At 44.5% G+C, this 25,815-nt stretch overlaps 1 protein-coding gene across 2 annotated transcripts in view; it reads left to right on the top strand.

Moving 5' to 3' along the window:
* Positions 1-25,815, top strand: part of LOC106568249 (protein FAM222A) — a 36,589-nt gene that overhangs the window by 3,605 nt on the left and 7,169 nt on the right. For both annotated transcript variants that reach the window (XM_045692424.1, XM_014138420.2), the window contains exon 2: positions 13,717-13,876. In XM_045692424.1, coding sequence (XP_045548380.1) covers positions 13,765-13,876 — 112 coding nt within the window. In that variant the 5' untranslated portion in view covers positions 13,717-13,764. The remainder of the gene's footprint in view (positions 1-13,716; positions 13,877-25,815) is intronic.

Below are 25,815 nucleotides of genomic sequence, written 5' to 3'. Positions count from 1 at the left end.
CAGGCCTAGTGGGGATGCCAGACATTGACTGAGTAGCCTTGTAGCCAAACTGATACATCGACATACTCTGCTCTAATTGACATTCTAGATATTGGCTTGGCTTGTGCTTTGTGTTCACCCGAGAAACGTTTCACTAAGCTTTTTATGGCTTGGCCAGTCTGTAGTTAGTGTATCAGAGGCTAACAGATCGGGTCGAATTACAAACAGTCATCTCCCTGGGGTTTTACACAGATCTTCTCACACCCCATCAGCACATTATCTCCAGACTCTTGATCCATGATGGGAGGGGATTTGTCATCTTCTGGCCTGTTCCCCTCTGCTCTCCATGCAGGTCTCCATCAGGGAACCCCTCATAATCAGAACACAATTACAGTGAGAGAAAAGTAGCATACAAGGAGTTTTACTATGACTTTGGCAGTGCATGGCTGGATGAACCAGGTCCCATGCCCTGGGAAGGAACATTTCAAAGGCCCGCCTCTTGGTGTCTAATAATATATATATATATATTTTAATTCATGAGGCAGAAAGAGAACTTTGCAGTTTTAATCTTAAATTATAGTGCATTTTATGTTAAAAACAAAGAATTGGTGCAGTACTGTGGATATCAATATCCCGTGTGAGCCTCCCAGAACTAATTCATTAAATTAATAAAATTACATACTCAACTTATTCCATGGCTCCCTTGGCCAAAATGTGATTAATATTTTGTTGTTAGTAAGGTTTAGAACATTTTTATAAAAAATAGATTTTATTTTATTCATTTCACCTTTTATTTCACCAGGTACGCAAGTTGAGAACAAGTTCTCATTTACAACTGCGACTTGGCCAAGATGAAGCAAAGCAGTTCGACACATATAACAACACAGAGTTACACATGGAGTAAAACAAACATACAGTTGAAAAATAAGTCTATTTAAAATGTGAGCAAATGAGGTGAGATAAGGGAGGTAAAAGCAATAAATAGGCCATGGTGGCAAAGTAAATACAATATAGCAATTAAAACACTGGAATGGTAGATTTGACAGTAGATGAGTGTGCAAAGTAGAAATACTGGGGTGCAAAGGAGCTAAATAAATAAATAAATACAGTAGGGGAAGAGGTAGTTGTTTGGGCTATTTATAGATGGGCTATGTACAGGTGCAGTGATCTGTGAGCTGCTCTGACAGCTGGTGCTTAAAGCTAGTGAGGAAAATAAGTGTTTCCAGTTGCAGAGATTTTTGTAGTTCGTTCCAGTCATTGGCAGCAGAGAACTGGAAGGAGAGGCTGCCAAAGGAGGAATTGGCTCTGGGGGTGACAAGTGAGATATACCTGCTGGAACGCGTGCTACGGGTGGGTGCAGCTATGGTGACCAGCGAGCAGAGATAAGGCGGGACTTTACCTGGCAGGGTCTTGAAGATGACCTGGAGCCAGTGGGTTTGGCGAAGAGTATGAAGTGAGGGCCAGCCAATGAGAGCGTACAGGTCGCAGTGGTGGGTAGTATATGGGGCTTTGGTGACGAAACGGATGGCACTGTGATAGACTGCATCCAATTTGTTGAGTAGGGTGTTGGAGGCTATTTTGTAAATGACATCGGCGAAGTCGAGGATCGGTAAGATGGTCAGTTTTACGAGGGTATGTTTGGCAGCATGAGTGAAGGATGCTTTGTTGCGAAATAGGAAGCCAATTCTAGATTTAACTTTGGATTGGAGATGTTTGATGTGAGTCTGGAAGGAGAGTTTACAGTCTAACCAGACACCTAGGTATTTATAGTTGGCCACATATTCTAAGTCAGAACCGTCCAGAGTAGTGATGCTGGACAGGCGGGCAGGTGCAGGCAGCGATCGGTTGAAGAGCATGCATTTAGTTTTACTTGTATTTAAGAGCAGTTAGAGGCCACGGAAGGAGAGTTGTATGGCATTGAAGCTCGTCTGGAGGGTTGTTAACACAGTGTCCAAAGAGGGGCCAGAAGTATACAGAATGGTGTCGTCTGCGTAGATCAGAGACTCACCAGGAGCAAGAGCGACATCATTGATGTATACAGAGAAGAGAGTCGGCCAAAGAATTGAACCCTGTGGCACCCCCATAGAGACTGCCAGAGGCCCGGACAACAGGACCTCAGATTTGACACACTGAACTCTGTTTGAGAATTAGTTGGTGAACCAGTCGAGGCAATCATTTGAGAAACCAAGGCTGTTGAGTCTGCCGATGTGGTGATTGACAGAGTCGAAAGCCTTGGCCAGGTCAATGAATACGGCTGCACAGTACTGTTTCTTATCGATGGCAGTTAAGATATCGTTCAGGACCTTGAGCGTGGCTGAGGTGCACCCATGACCAGCTCTGAAACCAGATTGCATAGCGGAGAAGGTACGATGGGATTCAAAATGGTCGGTGATCTGTTTGTTAACTTGGCTTTCGAAGACCTTAGAAAGGCAGGGTAGGATAGATATAGGTCTGTAGCAGTTTGGGTCAAGAGTGTCCCCCCCTTTGAAGAGGGGGATGACCGCAGCTGCTTTCCAATCTCTGGGAATCTCAGACGACACGAAAGAGAGGTTGAACAGGCTAGTAATAGGGGTTGCAACAATTTCGGCAGATAATTTTAGAAAGGGTCCAGATTGTCTAGCCCGGTTGATTTGTGGGGGTCCAGATTTTGCAGCTCTTTCAGAACATCAGCTGACTGGATTTGGGAGAAGGAGAAATGGGGAAGGCTTGGGCGAGTTGCTGTGGGGGGGTGCAGTGCTGTTGACCGGGGTAGGGGTGGCCAGGTGGAAAGCATGGCCAGCCGTAGTAAAATGCTTATTGAAATTCTCAATTATAGTGGATTTATCGGTGGTGACAGAGTTTCCTATCCTCAGTGCAGTGGGCAGCTGGGAGGAGGTGCTCTTATTCTCCATGGACTTTACAGTGTCCCAGAACTTTTTTGAGTTTGTGTTGCAGGAAGCAAATTTCTGCTTGAAAAAGCTAGCCTTGGCTTTTCTAACTGCCTGTGTATATTGATTTCTAACTTCCCTAAAAAGTTGCATTTCACGGGGGCTGTTCGATGCTAATGCAGAACGCCACAGGATGTTTTTGTGTTGGTTAAGGGCAGTCAGGTCTGGAGAGAACCAAGGGCTATATCTGTTCCTGGTTCTACATTTCTTGCATGGGGCATGCTTATTTAAGATGGTTGGGAAGGCATTTAAAAAAAATAACCAGGCATTCTCTACTGACGGGATGAGGTCGATATCCTTCCAGGATACCCGGGCCAGGTCGATTAGAAAGGCCTGCTCGCTGAAGTGTTTCAGGGAGCGTTTGATAGTGATGAGTGGAGGTCGTTTGACCGCAGACCCATTACGGATGCAGGCAAGGAGGCAGTGATCGCTGAGATCTTGGTTGAAAACAGCAGAGGTGAATTTAGAGGGCAAGTTGGTTAGGATGATATCTATGAGGGTGCCCGTGTTTACGGCATTGGGGTTGTACCTGGTAGGTTCATTGATAATTTGTGTGAGATTGAGGGCATCAAGCTTAGATTGTAGGATGGCTGGGGTGCTAAGTATGTCACAGTTTAGGTCACCTAGCAGCACGAGCTCTGAAGATAGATGGGGGGCAATCAGTTCACATATGGTATCCAGAGCACAGCTGGGGGCAGAGGGTGGTCTATAGCAGGCGGCAACGGTGAGAGACTTGTTTTTAGAGGTGGATTTTTAAAAGTAGAAGTTCAAATTGTTTGGGTGCAGACCTGGATAGTAGGACAGAACTCTGCAGGCTATCTCTGCAGTAGATTGCAACTCCACCCCCTTTGGCCGTTCTATCTTGTCTGAAAATGTTGTAGTTAGGGATGGAGATTTCAGAGTTATTGGTGGTCTTCCTAAGCCAGGATTCAGACAGGGCTAAGACATCCGGGTTGGCAGAGTGTGCTAAAGCCGTGAATAAAACAAACTTAGGGAGGAGGCTTCTAATGTTAACATGCATGAAACCATGGCTTTTACGATTACAGAAGTCATCAAAAGAGAGCGCCTGGGGAATAGGAGTGGAGCTAGGCACCGAAGGGCCTGGATTCACCTCTACATCGCCAGAGGAGGAGTAGGATAAGGGTACGGCTAAAAGCCATGAGAATTGGACGTCTAAGACGTCCGGAACAGAGAGTAAAAGGAGCAGGTTTCGAGGGGCGATTAAAATAGATTCAAGGTATAGTGTACAGACAAAGGTATGGTAGGATGTGAATACAGTGGAGGTAAACCTAGGCATTGAGTGATGATGAAAGAGATATTGTCTCTAGAAACATCATTGAAACCAGGTGATGTCATCGCATGTGTGGGTGGTGGAACTGAAGGGTTGGATAAGGTATAATGAGCAGGGCTAGAGGCTCTACAGTGAAATAAGCCAATAAACACTAACCAGAACTGAATGGACAAGGCATATTGACATTAAGGAGAGGCATATTGACATTAAGGAGAGGCATGCTTAGCCGAGTGATCATAAGGGTCCAGTGAGTAGTTAGGTTGGTTGGGGTCACGGCGATTCAGACAGCTAGCCGAGCCATGGGTAGCAAGCTAGCAGAAGATGGAGGTCTGTTTTAATCCACCCTGTGTGTTTCCGTCGGTAGATTAGTGGGTTCCGTGTGGTAGAGGGGACCAATCCAGTTGTCAAAATAGTTATAGTGGCCCAAGAAGATAGCAGCCGATATGCTCAAGACAGCTAACGATTAGCGGGCCGCAGTTAGCAGATGGGCGTTCAGGTTACGTTGCGATGGAGGGGCCAGTTGAATAACTTCCTCGGGCAGATAACGTCGGAATTCCAGTCGTGAAGGCCCGGTGGGGCTCTGCATCGGCAGTAAAACGGGTCCGGATAGGTGATTGTAGATTCAACTCTTTGGTCTGAATGCCAAGCATCATGTCTGGGAGGAAACCTGGCACCATCCCTATGGTGAAGCATAGTGGTGGCAGCATCATGCTGTGGGTGTGTTTTTCAGCGGAAGGGACTGTGAGACTAGTCGGGATCAAGGGAAAGATGAATGGAGCAAAGTACAGAGAGATCCTTGATGAAAACCTGCTCCAGAGCCCTCAGGACCTCAGACTGGGGTGAAGGTTCACCTTCCAACACGACAACGACCCTAAGCACACAGCCAAGACAACGCAGGAGTGGCTTCGGGACAGGTCTCTGAATGTCCTTGAGAGGCCCAGCCAGAGCCCGGACTTGAACCTGATCGAACATCTCTGGAGAGACCTGAAAATAGTTGTGCAGCAACGCTCCCCATTCAACCTAACAGAGCTTGAGAAGATATGCAGAGAGGAATGGGAGATACTCCCCAAATACAGGTGTGCCAAGCTTATAGCGTCATACCCAAGATGACTCCAGGCTGTAATCACTGCCATAGGTGCTTCAACAAAGTACTTAGTAAAGGATCTGAATACTTTTGTAAATGTGATATTTCTGTTTATTTTTTACAAATTAGCGATTTTGAAAACCATTTTGCATTGTCATGGTGTGTAGATAGATGGTGGGGGGGGGCAATTTAATCAATTTTAGAATAAGCCTGTAACTAAAGAAATTGTGGAAAAAGTCAAGGGGTCTAAATACTTTCTGAAGGCACTGTATATATCTATATATATCCCGTTGTTACTCTGCAGGAGGCTATATTGCCTACCGTGTTCCGCAGGCCCACTCACTCTCATGTGCCGGTGAAATGTAAGATACAAATGATATGTTCAACCAGTCTTTCCCTTTTATGCAGTCATTTTTGCTTCCTATTCAATACACAGCTAGACTATTAGGACTAGTCATGGTGCTAAACAAAAGTATAACTATTATTACCAAGATAGTTTGTTTTAGCTTACTGGGAATTTTATTTTTACTGAACAATCTGTACTGGATTTCAGCCCTGCTTCCTCTTTTTGTGAGACAGAGTCAATGGAGGTGGTAAAGTGACCTCGGAGAGTGCCTGGACGGCCAATCACACTGCTCCGCTTTCAGGGATCTTGTAAATGGCTTGGTTGCTAAGCAATTTCTCCCGTGCATCCATATTAATCACCTTTTATCTCCTAAGGAGGTGGTGTTTAAATATGGGCTAGCTGCCATCTTTTTAAATCTGCTTAATTGGTCTTTTTTCTTTTTATATTGTGAAGGGGCAGAGAGACTGTGTGTTTAGATTAGGGCCGGGACAATAGCAGTATCGCAATGTTTTATCAATGGCAAAAATAATAACCCAAAGCAGATCTAACTCTTTGGTCCTTTAATAACCGTCTGGTTGTAAAATATTGTGTGCTATTGCTTGGAAAATAAATGTGAATCGGGATTACACATTTTTGTTCCCAACATTAGTGCTGTTTTCTTAAAGAAGTTAAATCCGCTTCCATTTTTGTTTCATTGCCACGATACTAACGAGTATCGTGATACTGGTATTGTCCCGGCCCTAGCTTAGAGGATCTGGCCATTGGGGAGGGGGAATTATGGGGGTTGTTGCTCTGTTTGCAATTTCAAACAGCCTGTTATTTTTTGTACAATATGGTGCAGAATACACATGCTGCCTGAATGCACTCGGAGTAATGTTATCTGCCCTTTACCGGGAAGGCAGCAGGCATAGGTCATTTTGGATTAGTCCAGGGACCAAAGTCCTGTTTCTCCCAGAACAGTTTGGTTTTTCCATGCCGCTCTGTGAGGACTGGAGCTTATCATTAAGCATGGAAAAGGAGTTCTCTCCCGTATGAGTACCCTGCGGGGATCATTTTGCCAATCTTTTCTCATGACTTCTGTTTTATTAACATATTTTAATGACTTGAAGGAATCGGTGACCCTTAACCGCATAATGAACAGCCTTGCCTACTCTGACGGGAAAAGAGGGGAGGGCTTGGTGGGTGGGTATGGAGGAGTTTGGCAGTGAAAGACACTGTAGCCAAAGCTATACTGTAGGACCATTTTTCCTTTGTGGACAAAATCTTACCAGGCAGGCATAACAGCCACTTTGTCTCTGGAGGATAAGCAAGCAAATCAAACAGCTACAATTATGATTGAAAAGGGATTATTAAACCCTAAGGAGATACAAAGGCTTGTTTAAAGGATTTGTTTTTGACCAGATTGAGAGCATAAACTCCAACGTACTTGTAGAGCACCGTAACAAATGATTGGTTGAGATGGGTCTAACTCTTTACTTTTGACAAGTCTGCCCTTTCTGTTGTATAGTCTGGTTCTGTAGATTCTTCACCCACCATGCTAATCTATAAAGTGAGACAGAAGAACATCTGTCACTGTGTTTTGAGAAGAAACTGATGGGCCTTTTGATTATTGCCTGCGTTGATCTGTCTGGGTTTCCACTCCCAGCAGGTGAGACTGGCAGTCAGTGGGTGGATCATAGACGCAAAGCATCTGTTAATCAAATCAGATAGTTATTGCTCTTAGTGTGTGTGTGTTCACACTAGCTAGATTCTTTTTTTTTTTAGGCTACAGTGACTCGGGATTTACTTTGTTTGTCAAAGCCTCTTCTGTCAGAAAGCTTGAGCACCCGCAGCATAATATGAATGTCTTTGTAAGGCATGGACCATTTCTCAAGTTGATTCATATTGTAAACCCATCTGTTGCGGCTCTAGTTGTTGGGCTATGGTCTGATAGCCTAAGGGTTTTTAAAAAATATTTGTTTTATTAGATCCAGGCATCTAAGTTTGCAGTCCTCTGTCTTCCCATTCTTCAGCCCATCCACACCCATTAAAACCTATCAGAAATTGTCCAGGGTGAAAGGGCAGACTTTATGGGAAGCACAAATCCTCAGCTTTAATACAGAGGGACTGTATTTTGTCTCTAGAGGTAAATTAACAGCAACACATCTAAGATATTAATGGTAAGAGGAAAATATAAAATAAGTAGATGGAACTGGAAATCCGTTTTGTTTCCCAACAATGTCAACACGAAGGATATGGTTGGAGGAAAGAGAAACCCAGAAACTTAAAACAATCCAATTCAAACCCTGCATAGGCGGTAGTCCATCCAATTCAAACCCTGCATAGGCGGTAGTCCATCCAATTCAAACCCTGCATAGGCGGTAGTCCATCCAATTCAAACCCTGCATAGGCGGTAGTCCATCCAATTCAAACCCTGCATAGGCGGTAGTCCATCCAATTCAAACCCTGCATAGGCGGTAGTCCACAATGAATAATTCTTATTATTTAAAAAAAAATTATGATGACATAAGAGCAGAGCACACAGCGGGCGTATTGTCATAAAGAGTATTGTTGGCTAAATGATCTTCTCTGAGGCAGCCAATACAAAGCTTCAGTGATGTGGGGCAGAAAGCCCAGGATGAGGCATTTTAATGGGGAACATCTGTATGACAACGCAGAGATTTGTCTGTGCACTGTGCCTCACTAACTGCATTAGGCCTATGTACTACAAGTCAAGGTTTTCCAAAGGTAATCCAGCATGCCCATGGGTTATCCACTGCCAGTGTGGGATGAGGATCGAGAAGGTGCTGTTTACTGGTTATGCTCCCTCTGCTATTGCCAGGCTCCATGCCCAAAGCAAGAGCGGTGATTTTTACCTTAGCACCTGTGAGCTGTGCAAGGACAGGGTTGAGTGAACCCAAGGCTCTGTACCAGGTAACTATTAATGATGCACTGACAGCACTGGATGTGTTCATGGGCTTTACCATTGGCCTTCATGGACTGTGTGTTCAGGTTACCTACTTCCCCCAAGCTGTCAATGTGTCTGTAGTCTAATTTCTTTCCCCCATTCTAGTAGAGAATTGTATTTTTGGTTGGAGATTTGTATTTTTGGTTTCGCGTATAGGCCTAGGTCTAAAGAAATGTTTAAAAGAATATAAATACTTCACTGAGTCCAAGCTACTCATTCTCTCCTGCTCACAAATGTTTTATGGTTCTCTCAAAAAGCATCTGCCAGCAGTCTCTCCAAAGATATTCCTATATCCACCCATTGTATTTATTTTCCATACATTTCTGAGCAAGTGCATCCATTGTATAGAAATAAGCAAGGTTTGGCAGATTGTTAACACTGTTGTAATACCTTTTGTACAGGAGCTAATCTCAATGGAAAGGAGGCTCCTTGTTGTCGGCCTCAGGCCTTGTGCAGGCTCACTGTGTAGAGCAGAGCTGCCCTGGGTTGTTTGAATGTCCTGCTCTGCTCTACACAGGGAGCCTGGGTTGTTTGAATGTCCTGCTCTGCTCTACACAGTGAGCCTGGGTTGTTTGAATGTCCTGCTCTGCTCTACACAGTGAGCCTGGGTTGTTTGAATGTCCTGCTCTGCTCTACACAGTGGGCCTGGGTTGTTTGAATGTCCTGCTCTGCTCTACCCAGGGCCCTGGGTTGTTTGAATGTCCTGCTCTGCTCTACACAGTGAGCCTGGGTTGTTTGAATGTCCTGCTCTGCTCTACACAGGGAGCCTGGGTTGTTTGAATGTCCTGCTCTGCTCTACACAGTGGGCCTGGGTTGTTTGAATGTCCTGCTCTGCTCTACACAGTGGGCCTGGGTTGTTTGAATGTCCTGCAGTTCAAACTCTTGTCTTTTTTTGTGGAAAAGGGAAGAAAAGGGGAAAAAAGACAATCTGGGTCTCTCATATTGTGCTCTGATTCCCATTATGCTAACTTGAAACAGGATGGCTCTTATTGGCTGGTCCGGGAGTAATAAATCCCATAAATGTGTGAGGTGCATAGATGAACCGGCAGCTTCCGTAGCTGTCCGTCTGTTTCAGACTGACTACACTCTGCTTTCTCTGTCTCCTTGGCTCCATCACTCAGACAGGACCCAGCGTTCATTTAGAGGAGCCCTTTGAGATTCTGTGTGTGTGTTATGGCGACCGGTCAGCCATGCCCCAATACCCATAGCCCTGTTATATGGTGAATGCCTACATTCTACTGTTTGAGCAGTGGATAGTCTAGGTTTGACTGCAAGCTGTCAGTCAGGCATTGAAGGTCATTGATGGAAATTGCTTTAAAAGCCGAGACCAAAATAGTCATTTCATCCCCATTTTACTCTCCTCCCCATACAGAACCTGTGGTTTTGCAGGTCCTTGTGACCGCATCACTAATGTTGAGTCTTATCCAACGTTACTGTTCTGTAAACCTGTAGACACCGGGTGCTTTCAGGCTGTGAAGAGCCTGGGGGTGGCTGGCCGCTCTTTGAAAGGTTATAGCTCTGTTATTCAGAGTGATGACTCTGTAAGGAGGTTACACACAGTCTATAGACTTAAAAAATGTCAAGCAAAGTTCAAGTACCCTTAGCCTAATTGTTTTTCTGTAAATCAACCTTACTGTATGAAGTTTGTTCTGTTCCTCCTGTGTTAGCTTTTTGGCCTGCCAGGGATTTGACAGTGGGTAGGGAAGGACATTAGCATACTAATCCAACTAGACTGAAATGGGCGCTCACACTGCTCAGCCTAAACCTTTTTTCATTATCATCTAATTATTAACTGAGGATTCTGAGAACTGCAAAGACAAGCTGAGAGGATTGGGGTTGGGGGGGGGGGTGTATGCGAAGCGAGTGTCTTTTTGTCTGTGTGTTTTTGTGTTTATTGAAAGGAAGGGTCTCAGAGCAATGTTACTCTGCTCCAGTCAAGTCCCTTGAGGCTGCTCAGAGCGGAGTGGAGAGACTGGAAGGTCAGGCAGAGCACAGCCTCATCTATGTGCTGTAAAGCTACTGTCTGCCAGAAGGATGGCCTTTCTCACTTTCAGCCTGAACAAAACGATTCAGTAAATGGAAGCACACTTTCTAGATGAGATATCAGGTTGATGTGCCGTATCAATTGCTCTCTCAAGGGTATCCTACTCTTTTTGAAGGATAGACCGCATGTCCCTGGGGGATGCCATCTGGATCCAGTAAGAATTTAAGAGGATCATGTCATACCTCTGTCCATTTAAACTATAACAGCCATCATCATCTAGCTCCCCCATCACTGCCCTTCTTCCTTCCAAATGACCTCGTTATCTTCCCACACACAATCCCGTTCCTCAAGAGCCCAGGGAAAAGACAATAGTTTGTACAATTAGACATTTTATTTTCCAATGCCATTCCCTCAGGCCCCCTACAAATTTTGCTCTCAGTCCATCATTGTTGGAGCGGACATTTTGTCTGCCAAAACATCCTTATCAGGGAAACCTTGGGAGACAAAAGATGGAGTGCAGAGCCAGAGGTCCTTATCTCTGTGGCAGACCCTCAGCGGACCGCATCACGCCTGATAACGCCTCTTATCGGAGCCACTGATGTCACCCCAAAGTGGCAAGGATTTACCGTCCTTGCCACTCTCCTTTTCTCATTAACCATCGCCGTGGAGACCTTGTAGACTAGAGCACAAAGCTCCCAGGCAATTGGTTGGGAGAAGAAGAAGAGGAGGAGCTGAGTAGATCTAAGTGAGGTTTAGGTCGAGTCAGGAGCTGGGGAACATATTAGCTGGTGTTAATTTGAGGGAAAACTGTTCAGCAGTTTGTTTGAGACCTTTTGAATTAAGCATTAGGGCCTGAGGAGGTGTGGTATATGGCCAATATGCTACGGCTAAGGGCTGTTCTTATGCGCAACGCAGTGCCTGGATACAGACCTTTTTAGCTGTGGTATATTGGCCATATGCCATAAACCCCCGAGGTGCCTTATTACTATTATAAACTGGTTACCAATGTAATTAGAGCAGTAAAAATAAAAGTTTTGTCATACCCGTGGTATGCGGTCTAATATACCACGGCTGTCAGCCAATCAGCATTCAGGGCTCAAGCCACTCCGTTTATAGTAAGTAAGCTGTATGGCTTAGCAGGTGGGGAATTGGATACATGACCATGATGTTTCTGCTTCAAATCCCTATTGGGTCACAGCTGTAATAAGGCTGGAGTAGAGATGTTGTTATCTTGCTGACAGGTGGTTGACTGGATGATGAACACAAGATATCTTGGGTTTAAACGATGCCTTGAATTGTAAAATGTGCTGCATGTGTTTGCAATGAAACATTTACTTTGTCATGCATTAACTTTGTCAGCTAAAGTTAGGAGAACCTTTATCACTGAGCGAGTAAGAGACAGAGGAAATGTCTGACAGGCAATAGAATGAGCCCTTTAGCTCAGATGCTGTCAACAGAACTGGTGCTCCCTGAACTCACTTTGATCTGTGCACTCTGTCCTTTTAGAGGCAGTCTAATGGAGAATGCAAAAGCACTTTTAGTCGAAGGGCTCACAACCACTTTATTTTACTTTTAGATATTGATGGGATGAAAGAAATGTTGTCAGTTATGCATGACCATTTCCTTTTCTCGCTTCCTTTTTCCCCTCTAAGAATGTTCGTTTTCTGCTTAAATAAAGTGGTGGCCTCTGAATGATAATGCCTTTCTTGATGCATTTTTATCCAGGAGAAAATGTGGGGAGTAGCCTAATGGAAGGTATTCTGATACTCGTCTCTTAGTTTCCGCCGGTAAAGCAGTGACGGCATTTCCCCCGAGATTCCTTTTCGTTCGCTCTGTGCCTTTTCTCCTCTGCCCTCCTTTTGACAAATGCGTGGTAATGAAGGGTTGTTGTGAAATTGGTATTCTTTTCAAAATGAAGTCCGACCATCGAGAGAGGCTTTTAGATTTTTTCGGCTGTGTGTGATCACATGAGAGAGGCTGTGCTGGGTGGTTTTGAAGTGGGGCTGTCAAAGTATGAGAGGAGAGGCAGACCGGGGAGGAGGAGAGGAGTGGGGAGGAGGAGAGGAGTGGGGAGGAGGAGAGGAGTGGGGAGGAGGAGAGGAGTGGGGTGGATCTCTTCAAGCACCTGACTAGAATGAAAGCCACGTTGTTCCTCCCTTTTGAGGTGGAGGTAATTCTGTTTCTGCAGCCAGTCACTGCGCTCTGTCTCCTGCATCTGACTCACTTAAGCTGGCCTGTGGCCCTTGAGGCAGAAATGAAAACAATAAGCCAAAGAACTGTAGAAGAAAAGCGGAAGAGAGGGAGGATAAAGAAATGAAGCCTCTCTGAGACAGCTGTGTGCAAGGCATTCACTTCAATTGAAATTTCAGCGGTGCAGTTTATTTTGGCCGGGAATATAAAGTAGTATTTTGATTTGCTGACACAAAGATGATAGTACGGAACAATCAGATGTTGTTGCAGGTAGGCCTATGCACCTATAGTATCTATAGGGGCTAGAATATAGTACCCCACTTAGGCCTGGTGTTCAGAATGATAACTACGATCAAAGATACTGGGGGAAACACTTCATACACAAACACACCTTTATGTGTGTGTGCCAAAGCCATTTGGGAGAACAAGCTACTTTTGGATTTTCGCTCATGATCAATACCACCATCAATTCATAGAGCAATTCTAGAGTCTCTGAGGACCGGGCTATTGACCGGGTACAGGATGCAGCTGGCAGCAACAGCAGACCGTGTAAATGGACTGTGTTATTGCAACAGACAGGGCAATATGGAGAACAGCGAAGAGCCATCCTAGCGTCTAAAGCGGAGTGGGGAAGTTGGTTTGATGTTAAGTGATTTTACATTCTTAGATATGTAGTGTCCGCAGTTCAAAGGGGTTGCTGAGTTTGACTATGATAATATGGGCCTGAGGTGGGAACAGTTTAAAACATTTTAATTTAGGCTTTAAAAAGGAAAGTAGAGAGCATGCATACTGGAGGGAGAGCACAGGGAAACTCCTGAGGGGGAGACCTCCATCAGCGTGGTAAGAGTTTGCTTACAGGGCTTTGACTTCAGTTTTGGGTTTTGCATTCAGTTCAACCGCCAGCAGCTTGTAATTTAATACATGATCAAAAGCTAACAGAGGTGTTTTTCTCTCCCTGTCCCTCTCAGGTTCCCCCGAGGTCCAAGCGGCTGTAGAACCCCCAGAAAGCTGCAGCCATGTTAGCCTGCCTACAGAGACGGCAGCAGAACCTCTCATCTCAGCACCTGGTCTGCACCCCCAAGATCCTGGATGCTCCCCCACAGCAGCCGCAGCCCAGCACGCGAAAAAGTGAGTCCCCATGTCTCTGCTCTCAGCAGCACAGGACAACAGCCACTAACTCTACATTTCACTACAGAGCCCCAACTTTGTTTCACTTGTGGTGCTGTGTTTGTATCTCGGTGTGGTGGGTTACTGGTGGAATTCGAAAGAGAAAGAAATATATTCAATTTTTAGGGGGAAAGAGCTTTTCACTTATACACACACAACTGTAGTTAGGGTATAGAATGCCCTTGTTACAAAGTTCTGAGAAGTACAATGTTAAACCAGGCTCCTGCAGCAACCGTTAGTTCCACCCAGCCTTCATCTGATGAAGTTGATTAGCTTTATTTATGCCCCTCATCTATGTGCTGCCTCAGTAGAGGTGTGGACCTCTGCCTGCAGGGTTATGGAGTAGGAGAGACAAGAGCTGTGGTGAGGGAGGGGGAGTTCACCTTGGCCTATTTATCTACCGATGACTGGGTGGCTGACTGGCCTGCTGAAGAGAACCATACAGGGTTGATATCTCCCCCTCAGATCTGTGTGGATCCTGTGGGTCTTATCACAGGTAGTCATCTTGCACTCTAATTTAATTCATGAGGGCATTGATCAGCGATGGAATGCTGTTACGTGGTCTGGGCCGCTCTGTGCTGATAATGATGATGATTGTCCTGCAAAGGGCATACTACCATGCAACCCCCCCCCACAACTTCTCCTAGTGAGCCCAGAACCTTTCTCTAATGAACTATTTTACAATCTGTACCTTTTATTATGTGCCGTCTCCTTTCACACATTGTTGCTCGCGCAGCCATTTGACCACATAAATACCCGAAACACGCAGTGCTTGCAATTTATTATTCAGGTTTTCTCTATTTCTGTCGCTTTTTGCTACTTTGATATGTGTTGGACAATGCGTACATGGTCAAATAAAACCGTGTTGTCATGGCCACTGTCGGAGAACTCTATGTAACTTCATACGCTAGAGAGGACCATCCTTTTGAACTTGGATCACAGAAAAGGCTCGCTCAAGCATGTGCTGTGTTAATCAGAAGATAAGTGATTACAAGCCATGTTATCCATGTCATAAACAGAGATTTAAAAATATGTATTTATTATCCTATTTGCCAGTGCACATTATTATCACATTTAATGAGAGGTTATGTTGTGGCAGTTGTCGGCTGATAAAACCAGCATGGGGCATTCTGAGTTTAGTTATCATATTTCCATGATTAAATCCAGAGAATGTTTCATCTCTGTTTTATGTTTATTGCGCTGTCAGATTTCTGTGGAAGTTTATGACATGAATTTATGGGAAACCGCATATCAGCCAAGCCTATCCTCATGTAGATGGCATAATAACATGAGTTTAGCTTTTTGTTGTGATATACAGTAAGTCAGGTATAGAACATGCATAAATTGCCTGAGTGATTAACCCCAAGGCCGATGAGTAATTGTGTGGAGACATTCTGACTAAATGCAAGCTGATGGATTTGTAATGTATTTCTCTAGCTTCACTAGCCATGAAAACAAATCCTGTCTATCCCCAGCTTTCCTTCACATTGAAACCTTTCACTAATGCTTTCTGGGAGACTAGGATCCTCTGTTCCCTACCCTCATGTCCCTCATCTCACCATCTCTCTCCTGGGGTGAAACACCCCTTTGTCTCTCCATTATTAATTGCTAATCAGTAGAGCACTTGTCTGCTAAATGCTGGAACAGAAGAGTCTGGTTCGCCTCAGGCAGAACCACGAGCGCCTTCCTCATCCTGTTTACCTGCAGGACCCATTACACCCTCCCGGAGCTTCATGTGTGTGTAGCGCAGCATCCATCCCCCCCTTCCCTCCAGCACTAGCCTGACATTTCAAACACAACCATATGAAACAAACTGCTCTACTGATTGGCGCATGCTGGTTAGACAAGACCCAGAAGATTTCTCTAGAATGTTTTTGTGTTTTTTCCCATTGGGATTTTCAGTTGAAAGATTTGTGGTTCTCATACAGATGTTTGTTGAATAGCTTTCAGAGGATTCAGAGTTTACAGATAGACTGTTCCAATGGATGTCTGTGGTTCGGCTTCACAGAGGAATCCCTGACAATGCCAACCCATCTTTTAAATATGAGAAAGTGTGTGTGTGTGGAACTAAGTGCGAGGGTTTATGTGATGAGCTAATGAGTACTCTGCACTTGGCCTGAACAGCAGACCGGAGCCGGGAATGCTTTATCCCACGCTGCCGGCCTGTGCTTCCGGAGGGTTCTTTTAGAGCGCTGCGCTGCTTTCTCCGGTGCTGCCGAGCAGAGCAGAGACAAATGGGGAGTGACACTCTCTCGTAAAGAGGTATCCGCCTGAGTCTCTTCAAGCACAAATAACTAAGTATTCACCCCCAAGGTTCTTCTGTTCCACAAACGAACACCCCTCGTGAAGAGATTAGAGAGAGAGGAAGCAAGAGAGGACGTAAATGGGTACAATGTGTTTATGTGTTGTGTGTGTGTGTGTGTGTGTGTGTGTGTGTGCGCACATCAGTGATTCAGCTTGGTCTTTATCTCTCATTCTGTGTATTTCTCTCATTCTGAGCTCAGGAATAGAATCCTCAGTGGTGTTGAACACAGAAGGGGCTGGAACACCGGCTCTGTCCACTCTCTCTAACTTCTCTCTCCCCCCTGTGTGTGTGGCTCTCTCGCTTTCTTCACTCCAGATCTGTGTGAGGAGGCCTCAGTCCAGAGACCCAGCTGACCTCCTCAGACTCCACTAATATTAATGCATGTTCATATGGATACAGAGATGAAGAGGGCTGCAGGCTCTGCATCTCAATGGCTCTGCTTTATAAGGGCACCGACCTGTGCACAGCTAGAGACACCATGCAAATGCTTTACCACAATATTCAAACTGAGCCCTAGATCTCCACTCATGGATGTTGAATACATGCAGGAGGGTTCTGACTTAATTTTCATTCACAGCGGTTACTGTATGCTTTGGTCACATCCAAGGGGAAGTAAAGGCTCCATGTGGAGCTGTGTTGTGGTGGACGTGAGGCAGGTCCAGATAGTCGATACAAGGCCAGGTGTCTTGCTCTGCCTGAGCAACAGGGGCAGTCAATTACAGCGACTTGCCACTAGCAGCTGAATGGAGGCGTGGTCAATTAATTACATCGGTCCTAACAAGTGGGTCTATTAGGGCCAACTGTGCTCATACAAGAGGTTGTCATGGCGATGCCGGGGCCTAGGTTTTTAATGTTGTTAATTAGCCTAGTTGTCAAGGACAGTCTGGTTGTGTAGGGGGCAGGTTGATACGGTTACTGTATAGTGGTGTTGATATAAATGTTTGGATCGCCATAGTGAAACATGGGTGTGTAATGTGATGTTTAGCAGTGCATGTTTGTGTTTGCTTGTGATCCTGAGAACAGCACTAATGAATGTCCATGACTGAATGCCTTGGTGTGGCGTGTCCCCAGTGAGGAGAAGCTATTAGTCAGCATGTTTATCGCACCAAACATTTTCATCAGAAAAGGATTTAACACCAAAGACTTTTCTTTCAACCTAGACTTTGGGCTTCTTGCCCTGTTTTTCTCATTTTGTCGATGGTTAATTTAAGGATATTTTTGTGATCGTTGCACAAGGATTAACCACCACCAAGCACAGGCCTATATTAGTGGTTATTGTAATAGTGGGAGGGGTAACGGGAATTCTGTTTGGTTCCTTCTGTTGGGTGTTTTGTGTGAGACCAGAAAAGCAGAGGGACTCTGTTTTTAGCTCTGGCTCAGGGGCTTGTTTTGCCAGTTAATCAGTGATTAACTCAAACAGTTCTGAAACAATGAGGTCTCCACTCTGATCTGCGGGGAATTGCTTTAAGCGTGACCATGGGGGGGATTAGCTAGTTTACCGCGACTGAAAGCATCTTGTGGGATTGTATGGGGGTGGATTCTGTGAAGGGTTCCCGAAAGACTGTGGCATGGTGAAGAATACTCAACGCTGTACATCACCTCACCTATCTGTTTCTCATTTGACAGTTTTTATGGTTGAGACATATTTTAAACTTCAAAAATATTAGGCCTACACACACACTCGCTCTTTCTCCCCGTGTGTGTCAGATACTCGTTATCAGGCTGCTGAAAATAGTTCATTAGATTTCAAGAATGTGCCTGTGGTTAATTAGCCACATTGTTAATTGAGATTTTAGGATTGCCCCTCACCCTCCACCCACCCATGTGGAAGAAAGGAAGTCAGGATTAGGCACTTCCTGTGAAAGCGTGCCAGTGTTACCCAGCATGTTGCCGTCCGCATACATGGGTTCGGTTGGCTCCAAGCAGAACTCGGCTAGGCGACGAGGACGTCTGTTCTCTCATATTCCCTAAAGACCTTCGCTTGAAAAACAAGAAAAAAGCGCCAATGTTACTGTTTGTCCCTATTGAACACTTCCTCAAAATAGATCAATCAATAAATCTGAAATAAATGTACTTTTTTAGCGAGGCGGTCTAGTCATGAAATTTTACATCAAGCTATGATGTTTGGTGCAGTACTTCTCAAGTGAACAAAATGTCCATGAAAACTAGTAGTGCACTGCAGACAGTAGGGCCTAGCTACTGCTGGCCCTCTCGTCTCTCTCGTTGAATGACAGAAAACACTTGATGAATCCCGCCCCGTTAACTGTTTCGACTGGGAAGCATGCGACAGGCAGTGTTTCTGTTCCTAGCCCTAAGCCCCAACACCCACCACACAGCTAGTGCATTCAAGGCTGACCATGGGGGGGCCTCACGGACATTTGAATCCCTAGTGCCTCACCTCAATCACCCCGGTAAAGGTGAGAGGGGGGAAAATGAGCTTAATGGAGTCACCTGCTAAGGAAGTGATGTTCTATTTAGTGTGGGCTTTGCGTGTGGAGAGGGCTTTTTCTGCCTCTGCTCCTCTCTCATTCTCTTTCTCTCTCTCTCTCATATTCGCTCTCTCTCGGCTGAGAAAGAGTGGGCTGGGAGACTGTGCAGTTTGCGTGTTCTGGGTGATTAAGTGCTTAAGGTCAGACTGCTAAATACCTCATTCTGTCACTCCATACCGAACGGCACAAAGGTGTGTGTCGCTTTTCTATTCTGGGGGGTGTGAGCTGGCATTTTCTTTGCAGACTTAAGAGGCCCAATATTTTGTTATTCACAGCTTTCATTCCCCCAGATTTCCATAAATGTTAATGCTGTAAGGAAAGGTCAGACTGCTGTGCACTCACTTTGTAAACCAGGCTCTCTCAAAGAGCGAGTCATTTATAGAGACATAGGCATTTGTTTTGTCTAAATTGTCCTTGTGCTTTAAGTTCGTTTTTTTTTACTTTACTGTTGCCTTGGTTATAGTTGCAGGTTAGTGCCCACCTTTTGGATGGAGAGGGATAGACTGACTTAGGGCTGTCCTCTCTAAACACTGAGTGGATACTGAGGCAATTCTGCTGCATAGTTAAATAAAGGTGAAATAAAACAATCTGAAGTACAGTACCACACAGAGTAATTTATTCTGCCCCGAATCATCTCTCATCCAATTACCAGAGAGATAAATATTGTAAAAGCAATCACGGAGTGCCATTGGTCCCATCCCTTGTTTGGTACAACATCAATGTTTTGCCCTGAGCCCTCAAGATTGGCTAGGTGTTCCATAAACACTACAAACACCGAATGCTAACTCATCTTCAAAGAATGTCTCACTCCTTAAGTCCACAGATTACAGCCCTGTCAGCGGCACAAAGACATGCCACCCACAGTGACGGGCTCATGTGTCAACACACAGGCCTCTGCTGGTTTCAAACCCACCACGCTCATAATTCCCTCATCTATCATTTCAATACCATTGGCAGTGGCACAAAAGGCATAGTTACGGTGGTTCAAATGAACCAATGAGCGGAGGGCTGCTAGGTCAAACTTGGACTGAAGTGGTTAAGCTCTCTGGGACATGTGGGACGCTAGCGTCCCACCCGCGGGACACACTATTCAACAGCCAGTGAAATAGCAGGGCGGCAAATTCAAAACAATAAAAATCTCATAATTCATATTTCTCAAACATATACAACTATTATATCCCATTTTAAAGATACACTTCTCGTTAATCCAACCACATTGTCCGATTTCAAAAAGGCTTTACGGCGAAAGCATAACATTAGATTATGTTAGGACGGCGCCTAAACAAGAAAAACCACACAGCCATTTTCCAAGCAAGGAGAGGCGTCACAAAAACCAGAAATACAGCTAAAATGAATCACTAACCTTTGATGATCTGCATCAGATGACACTCCCAGGACTCAATGTTACACAATACATGTATGTTTTGCTCGATAAAGTTCATATTTATATCCAAAAACCCCATTTTACATTGGCGCGTGATGTTCAGAAAATGTATTGCCTCCAAAACTACCGGTGAATGAGCACATCAATTTACAAAAATACTCATCATAAACGTTGATCAAATTTACAACAGTTATTGAAATAATTATAGATACACTTCTCCTTAATGCAACCGCTGTGTCAGATTTCAAAATAGCTTTACGGCGAAAGCACATTGTTCAATATTCTGAGTACAGAGCTCAGCCATCAAGGCAAGCTATACAGTTACCCGCCAAGTTCTGGAGTCAACAAAACTCAGAATTAGTATTATAAATCTTCACTTACCTTTGCTGATCTTTGTCGGAATGCACTCCCAGGACTCCCACTTCCAAAAGAAATGTTTGTTTTGTTCGATAAACTCCATATTTATGTCGAAATACCTCTGTTTTGTTCGCGTGTTCAGATCACTAATCCAAAGGCATAATGCGCGAGCGCAAAACCCGAGACGAAAAGTCAAATAGTTCCATTACCGTTCGTAGAAACATGTCAAACGATGTTTACAATCAATCCTTAGGGTCTTTTTAACATAAATCTTCGATAATATTCCAACCGGACAATAGCGTATTCATTACAGAGGAAAAAGAAGGAACGGCACGCCTGTGTGACTGCGCAGTAAACAACTCGTTGGTCCCAGGCTTGAGACAGCTCTTATTCTCTCCCCAGTAACAGTAGAAGCATGAAACAAGGTTCTAAAGACTGTTGACATCTAGTGGAAGCCTTAGGAAGTGCAAAATGACCCCACAGACACTGTAGTTTGGAAAGGCAATCAATTGAAAAACTACAAACCACTTCCTGGTTGGATTTTTTTCTCAGGTTTTTGCCTGCCATATGAGTTCTGTTATACTCACAGACATCATTCAAACAGTTTTAGAAACTTCAGAGTGTTTTCTATCCAAATCTACTAATAATATGCATATCCTACCTTCTGGGCCCGAGTAGCAGGCAGTTTAATTTGGACACGTTATTCATCTGAATTTTCCAAATACTGCCCCCTGTCACCAAGAAGTTAACCAGGTAGGCTAGTTGATTTGATGCTGGTGCGTTGATGAAAAATGCTGATGATGCCTTGAAGAGATTTCTATAATTAAGCAAGAAGGCCCGAGGGAGTGTGCTATATGGCCAATATATACCACGGCTAAGGGCTGCTGTTAGGCGCAAAGCAGAGTGCCTGGACACAGCCCTTAGCCATGGTATATTGGCCATATACCACAAACACACGAGGTGCCTTATTGCTATTATAAACTGGTTACCAATGTAATTAGAGCAGTAAAAATAAATGTTTTGTCATACCCGTGGAATACTGATATACCACGGCTGTCAACCAATCAGCATTCAGGGTTCAAACCACCCAGTTTATAATAGATAACCACCCAGTTTATAGTTAGAAATTGAACGAGATCTTAAGCACTTACAAATTCATAACGTGGTACGTATTGGAATTCGTAACGTATCATACAAATTGCAGGATTTGATTTGTTGCAGGATGTAACGCATCATAAAAAATGTATGAAGTTGTACACAATTGTACAGAATATTGGGGGACCAGTTTTGGCTCATGAGCGCTACTTTCAAAACTACTGGCTGAAATGATACAAAACCTTGAATGCGTCTTTAATGTAGAGCAGTTTAGTGTTTTCAGTTGAAACAGAGTTTATAGCTGTCGAATGGTCATTCTTTTGCCTTGTTTTGAGCATAAGGTAGTTAAAGGCAGCTCAATCTTGACTCATTCCAGGCAGGGTCCTGTTCTGCAAAATCTGTATTTAATGTTGGACAAGTTCAGTCAGTAACTTCTCATTTCAAATTGTTTTCTCCATACTGAGATACTTGATAGTCATGCAGGATCACAGGGTTGTCTAGAGGTTGCGTAGACATCGTTTTAACACTCCCAGATGTCCTTGTTTTCTATACCACTGGTGTATAGTGATACATAAATAACTAGTGTTTTGCTGTATTGTAGTTCTCTGTGGAATTCACCCTGGCTGCTGCTGGCACTGCTGCGGTGCTGTTCCCTTGGCTCCACTGGAAGATGCTTGGATGGATAAAACACTCCACCTTCTCCTCCCTCCATTTTAAACACCCAACTTATTTTCTTTATGAGATTTTGTAGATTGAATCATTTTGACAGTTGGAGGCTCATTGTGGGCCTGAAATGAAATGAACTACCAAATCAATTCCAAACGGGAACAACAATTGAGCGCTCCCCATATTTCACAATATAAACTGTGATGGTGTGTTGCTTGTACGGCTGAAGTGTCTCTTCAAATGGGTTTTGAAGTGTTTTTTTGGTTTCGATTTTTGTATATATATTTTTTTTTCTGCTCCCTTTGTCGCCACTCGCTTCCTTATGTGTGCTGTGGCAGTGATTTTCACTGACTACAGAGTAATCTAGGTTAATTTCAGCACTTTTGCTTTTCATGTCAGGAATTCCATAAAAGTGTCGTTCAGAGGGGTGGTGGTAATTTCTGCCAGGTGATTTATTGCTTTTAAATGGAGTGCCTTTTCCGCCTGTCCTTTGTTGCTGTGAGTTAAGCAGCCATGAAATTGCCTGAATAATCGTGTTTAAATCCAATCTTGGTTTGTCCCCTCAGCTTTCCCGTACACCATTCAATAGCGCACCCTGTGGAGTGTGCCCTGACTTCTCCTCACAGTTTAACCTCCAGTCAATACAGGTCCGTAAGAGGATTTAGACCAGCTGAATTTCTTACTTTACAGGTAGGTAGCCTTGGATGATTTCAAAGCTACACTCGTGGCCAAAAATATTGGCACCCTTCTACTTTTTTCAAATAATGCACCATTTCTTTCAGAAAACTGTTGAAATTAAAGTACACTGCTCCAAAAAATAAAGGGAACACTTAAACAACACAATGTAACTCCAAGTCAATCACACTTCTGTGAAATCAAACTGTCCAGTTAGGAAGCAACACTGATTGACAATAAATTTCACATGCTGTTGTGCAAATGGAATAGACAACAGGTGGAAATTATAGGCAATTAGCAAGACAAGCCCAATAAAGGAGTGGTTCTGCAGGTGGGGACCAGTCATGGTGTGGGGTGGCATTTCTTTGAGGGGCCGCACAGCCCTCCATGTGCTCGCCAGAGGTAGCCTGACTGCCATTAGGTACCGAGATGAGATCCTCAGACCCCTTGTGAGACCATATGCTGGTGCGGTTGGCCCTGGGTTCCTCCTAATGCAAGACAATGCTAGACCTCATGTGGCTGGAGTGTGTCAGCAGTTCCTGCAAGAGGAAGGCATTGATGCTATGGACTGGCCCGCCCGTTCCCCAGACCTGAATCCAATTGAGCACATCTGGGACATCATGTCTCGCTCCATCCACCAACGCCACGTTGCACCACAGACTGTCCAGGAGTTGGCGGATGCTTTAGTCCAGGTCTGGGAGGAGATCCCTCAGGAGACCATCCGCCACCTCATCAGGAGCATGCCCAGGCATTGTAGGGAGGTCATACAGGCACGTGGAGGCCACACACACTACTGAGCCTCATTTTGACTTGTTTTAAGGACATTACATCAAAGTTGGATCAGCCTGTAGTGTGGTTTTCCACTTTAATTTTGAGTATGACTCCAAATCCAGACCTCCATGGGTTGATAAATTGGATTTCCATTGATTATTTTTGTGTGATTTTGTTGTCAGCACATTCAACTATGTAAAGAAAAAAGTATTTAATAAGATTATTTCTTTCATTCAGATCTAGGATGTGTTGTTTAAGTGTTCCCTTTATTTTTTTGAGCAGTATATTTTGGTGTCCACATATGCATGTCTTTGGTTTGCAGTTGACCAAAAAAAAAAAAAATCGGAATGATTTACTAAATGTTTATTCCACAAGAAATCCTAAAATGGCCCGGACAATATTATTTAATATATAATTAATATGATTTCAAGCTGCTGATTCTCCTTTACTGATGTCTCTTATGACTGAAAATAACTTCTGGACATCAGAACTGGATTACTCACCACGAACTGGAAGAAGCTTTTTCCTTTAACAAGTCCGACGAGAAAGATATCCTGTTCTCCCGGGAACAGGCCCACATCCCCGTCATTTGCGTGATGAAAAGACGGAGGAAAAGAGGACACAGATCAGACTGCCTTCTGAGAATCCATAGGTGAGCGAGTAAACTCCCACTGCCATCAATTCTACTTGCTAACATGCAATCATTGGAAAATAGAATGTATGCCCTACGATTATCCTACCAACGGGACATTAAGAACTGTAATATCTTATGTTTCACCGAGTTGTGGCTGAACGACAACACAGACAATATAGAGCTGAAGGGATTTTCAATGCACCGGCAGAACAGAGAAGCTACGTCTGCTAAGACAAGGGGTGGGGGTATGTGTCTTTTTTGTCAATAACAGCTGGTGCGCGATGTCTAATTTTAAAGTCTCGAGGTATTGCTCTACCAAGCGTTCTCATCTACATTATTCATAGCCGTCTATTTACCACCACAGACCGACGCTGGCACTAAGACCGCATTCAACCAACTCTATAAGGCCATAAGCAAACAGGAAAATGCTCACCCAGAAGCGGCGCTCCTAGTGGCCGGGGACTTTAATGCAGGCAAACATAAATCAGTTTTACCAAATTCTTACCTGCATGACACGTGCAACCAGAGAAAAAAACTCTAGACCACCTGTTCTCCACACAGAGATGCATTCAAAGCTCTCCCCCGCCCTCTATTTGGCAAATCTGACCATAATTATATCCTCCTGATTCCTGCTTAAAATCAAAAACTGAAGCAGGAAGTACCAGTGACTCGATCAATGTGGAAGTGGTCAGATGACGTGGATGCACAGACTGGAATATGTTCCGGGATTCATCCAATGGCATTGAGGCGTATACCGCCTCAGTCATTGGCTTCATCAATAAGTGCATCAACGACGATGTCGTCCCCACAGTGACCGTACATACATGTCCCAACCAGAAGCCATGGATTCCAGGCAACATCCGCATCGAGCTAAAAGCTAGAGCTGCTGCTTTCAAGGAGCGGGACACTAATCTGGACGCCTATAAGAAATCTTGCTATGCCCTCAGACGAACCATCAAACAAGCATAGGGTCAATACAGAATTAAGATTGAATCCTATTACACCGGCTCTGACGCTCGTCGAATGTGGCAGGGCTTGAAAACTATTATGGACTACAAAGGGAAACCCAGATGCGAGCTGCCCAGTGACGCGATCCTACCAGACGAGCTAAATGCCTTTTATGCTCGCTTCGAGGCAAGCAGCACTGACACATGCACGGGAAAAACTGCTTTTCTGGATGACTGTGTGATCACGCTGTCGGTAGCCGATGTGAGCAAGACCTTTTAAACAGGTCAACATTCACAAAGCCGTAGGGCCAGGTGGATTACAGGACGTGTACTCAAAGCATGCGTCGACCAACTGGCAAGTGTCTTCACTGACTGACTGAGTCTGTAATACCTACATGTTTCAAGCAGTCCACCATAGTCCCTGTGTCCAAGGAAGCGAAGGTAACTTGCCTCCATGATTACCGCGTCGTAGCACTCACGTCGGTAGCCATGAAGTGCTTTGAAAGGCTGGTCATTGCTCACATCAACAGCATCCTCCCGGATACCCTAGACCCACTCCAATTCGCATACCGCCCCA

The sequence above is a fragment of the Salmo salar genome, chromosome ssa13, assembly GCF_905237065.1.
Source record: "Salmo salar chromosome ssa13, Ssal_v3.1, whole genome shotgun sequence".
Taxonomy (NCBI): Eukaryota; Metazoa; Chordata; class Actinopteri; order Salmoniformes; family Salmonidae; genus Salmo; species Salmo salar.
Note: the sequence above shows the minus strand (reverse complement) of the source record. Positions and strands in the feature narration are given on the sequence as shown.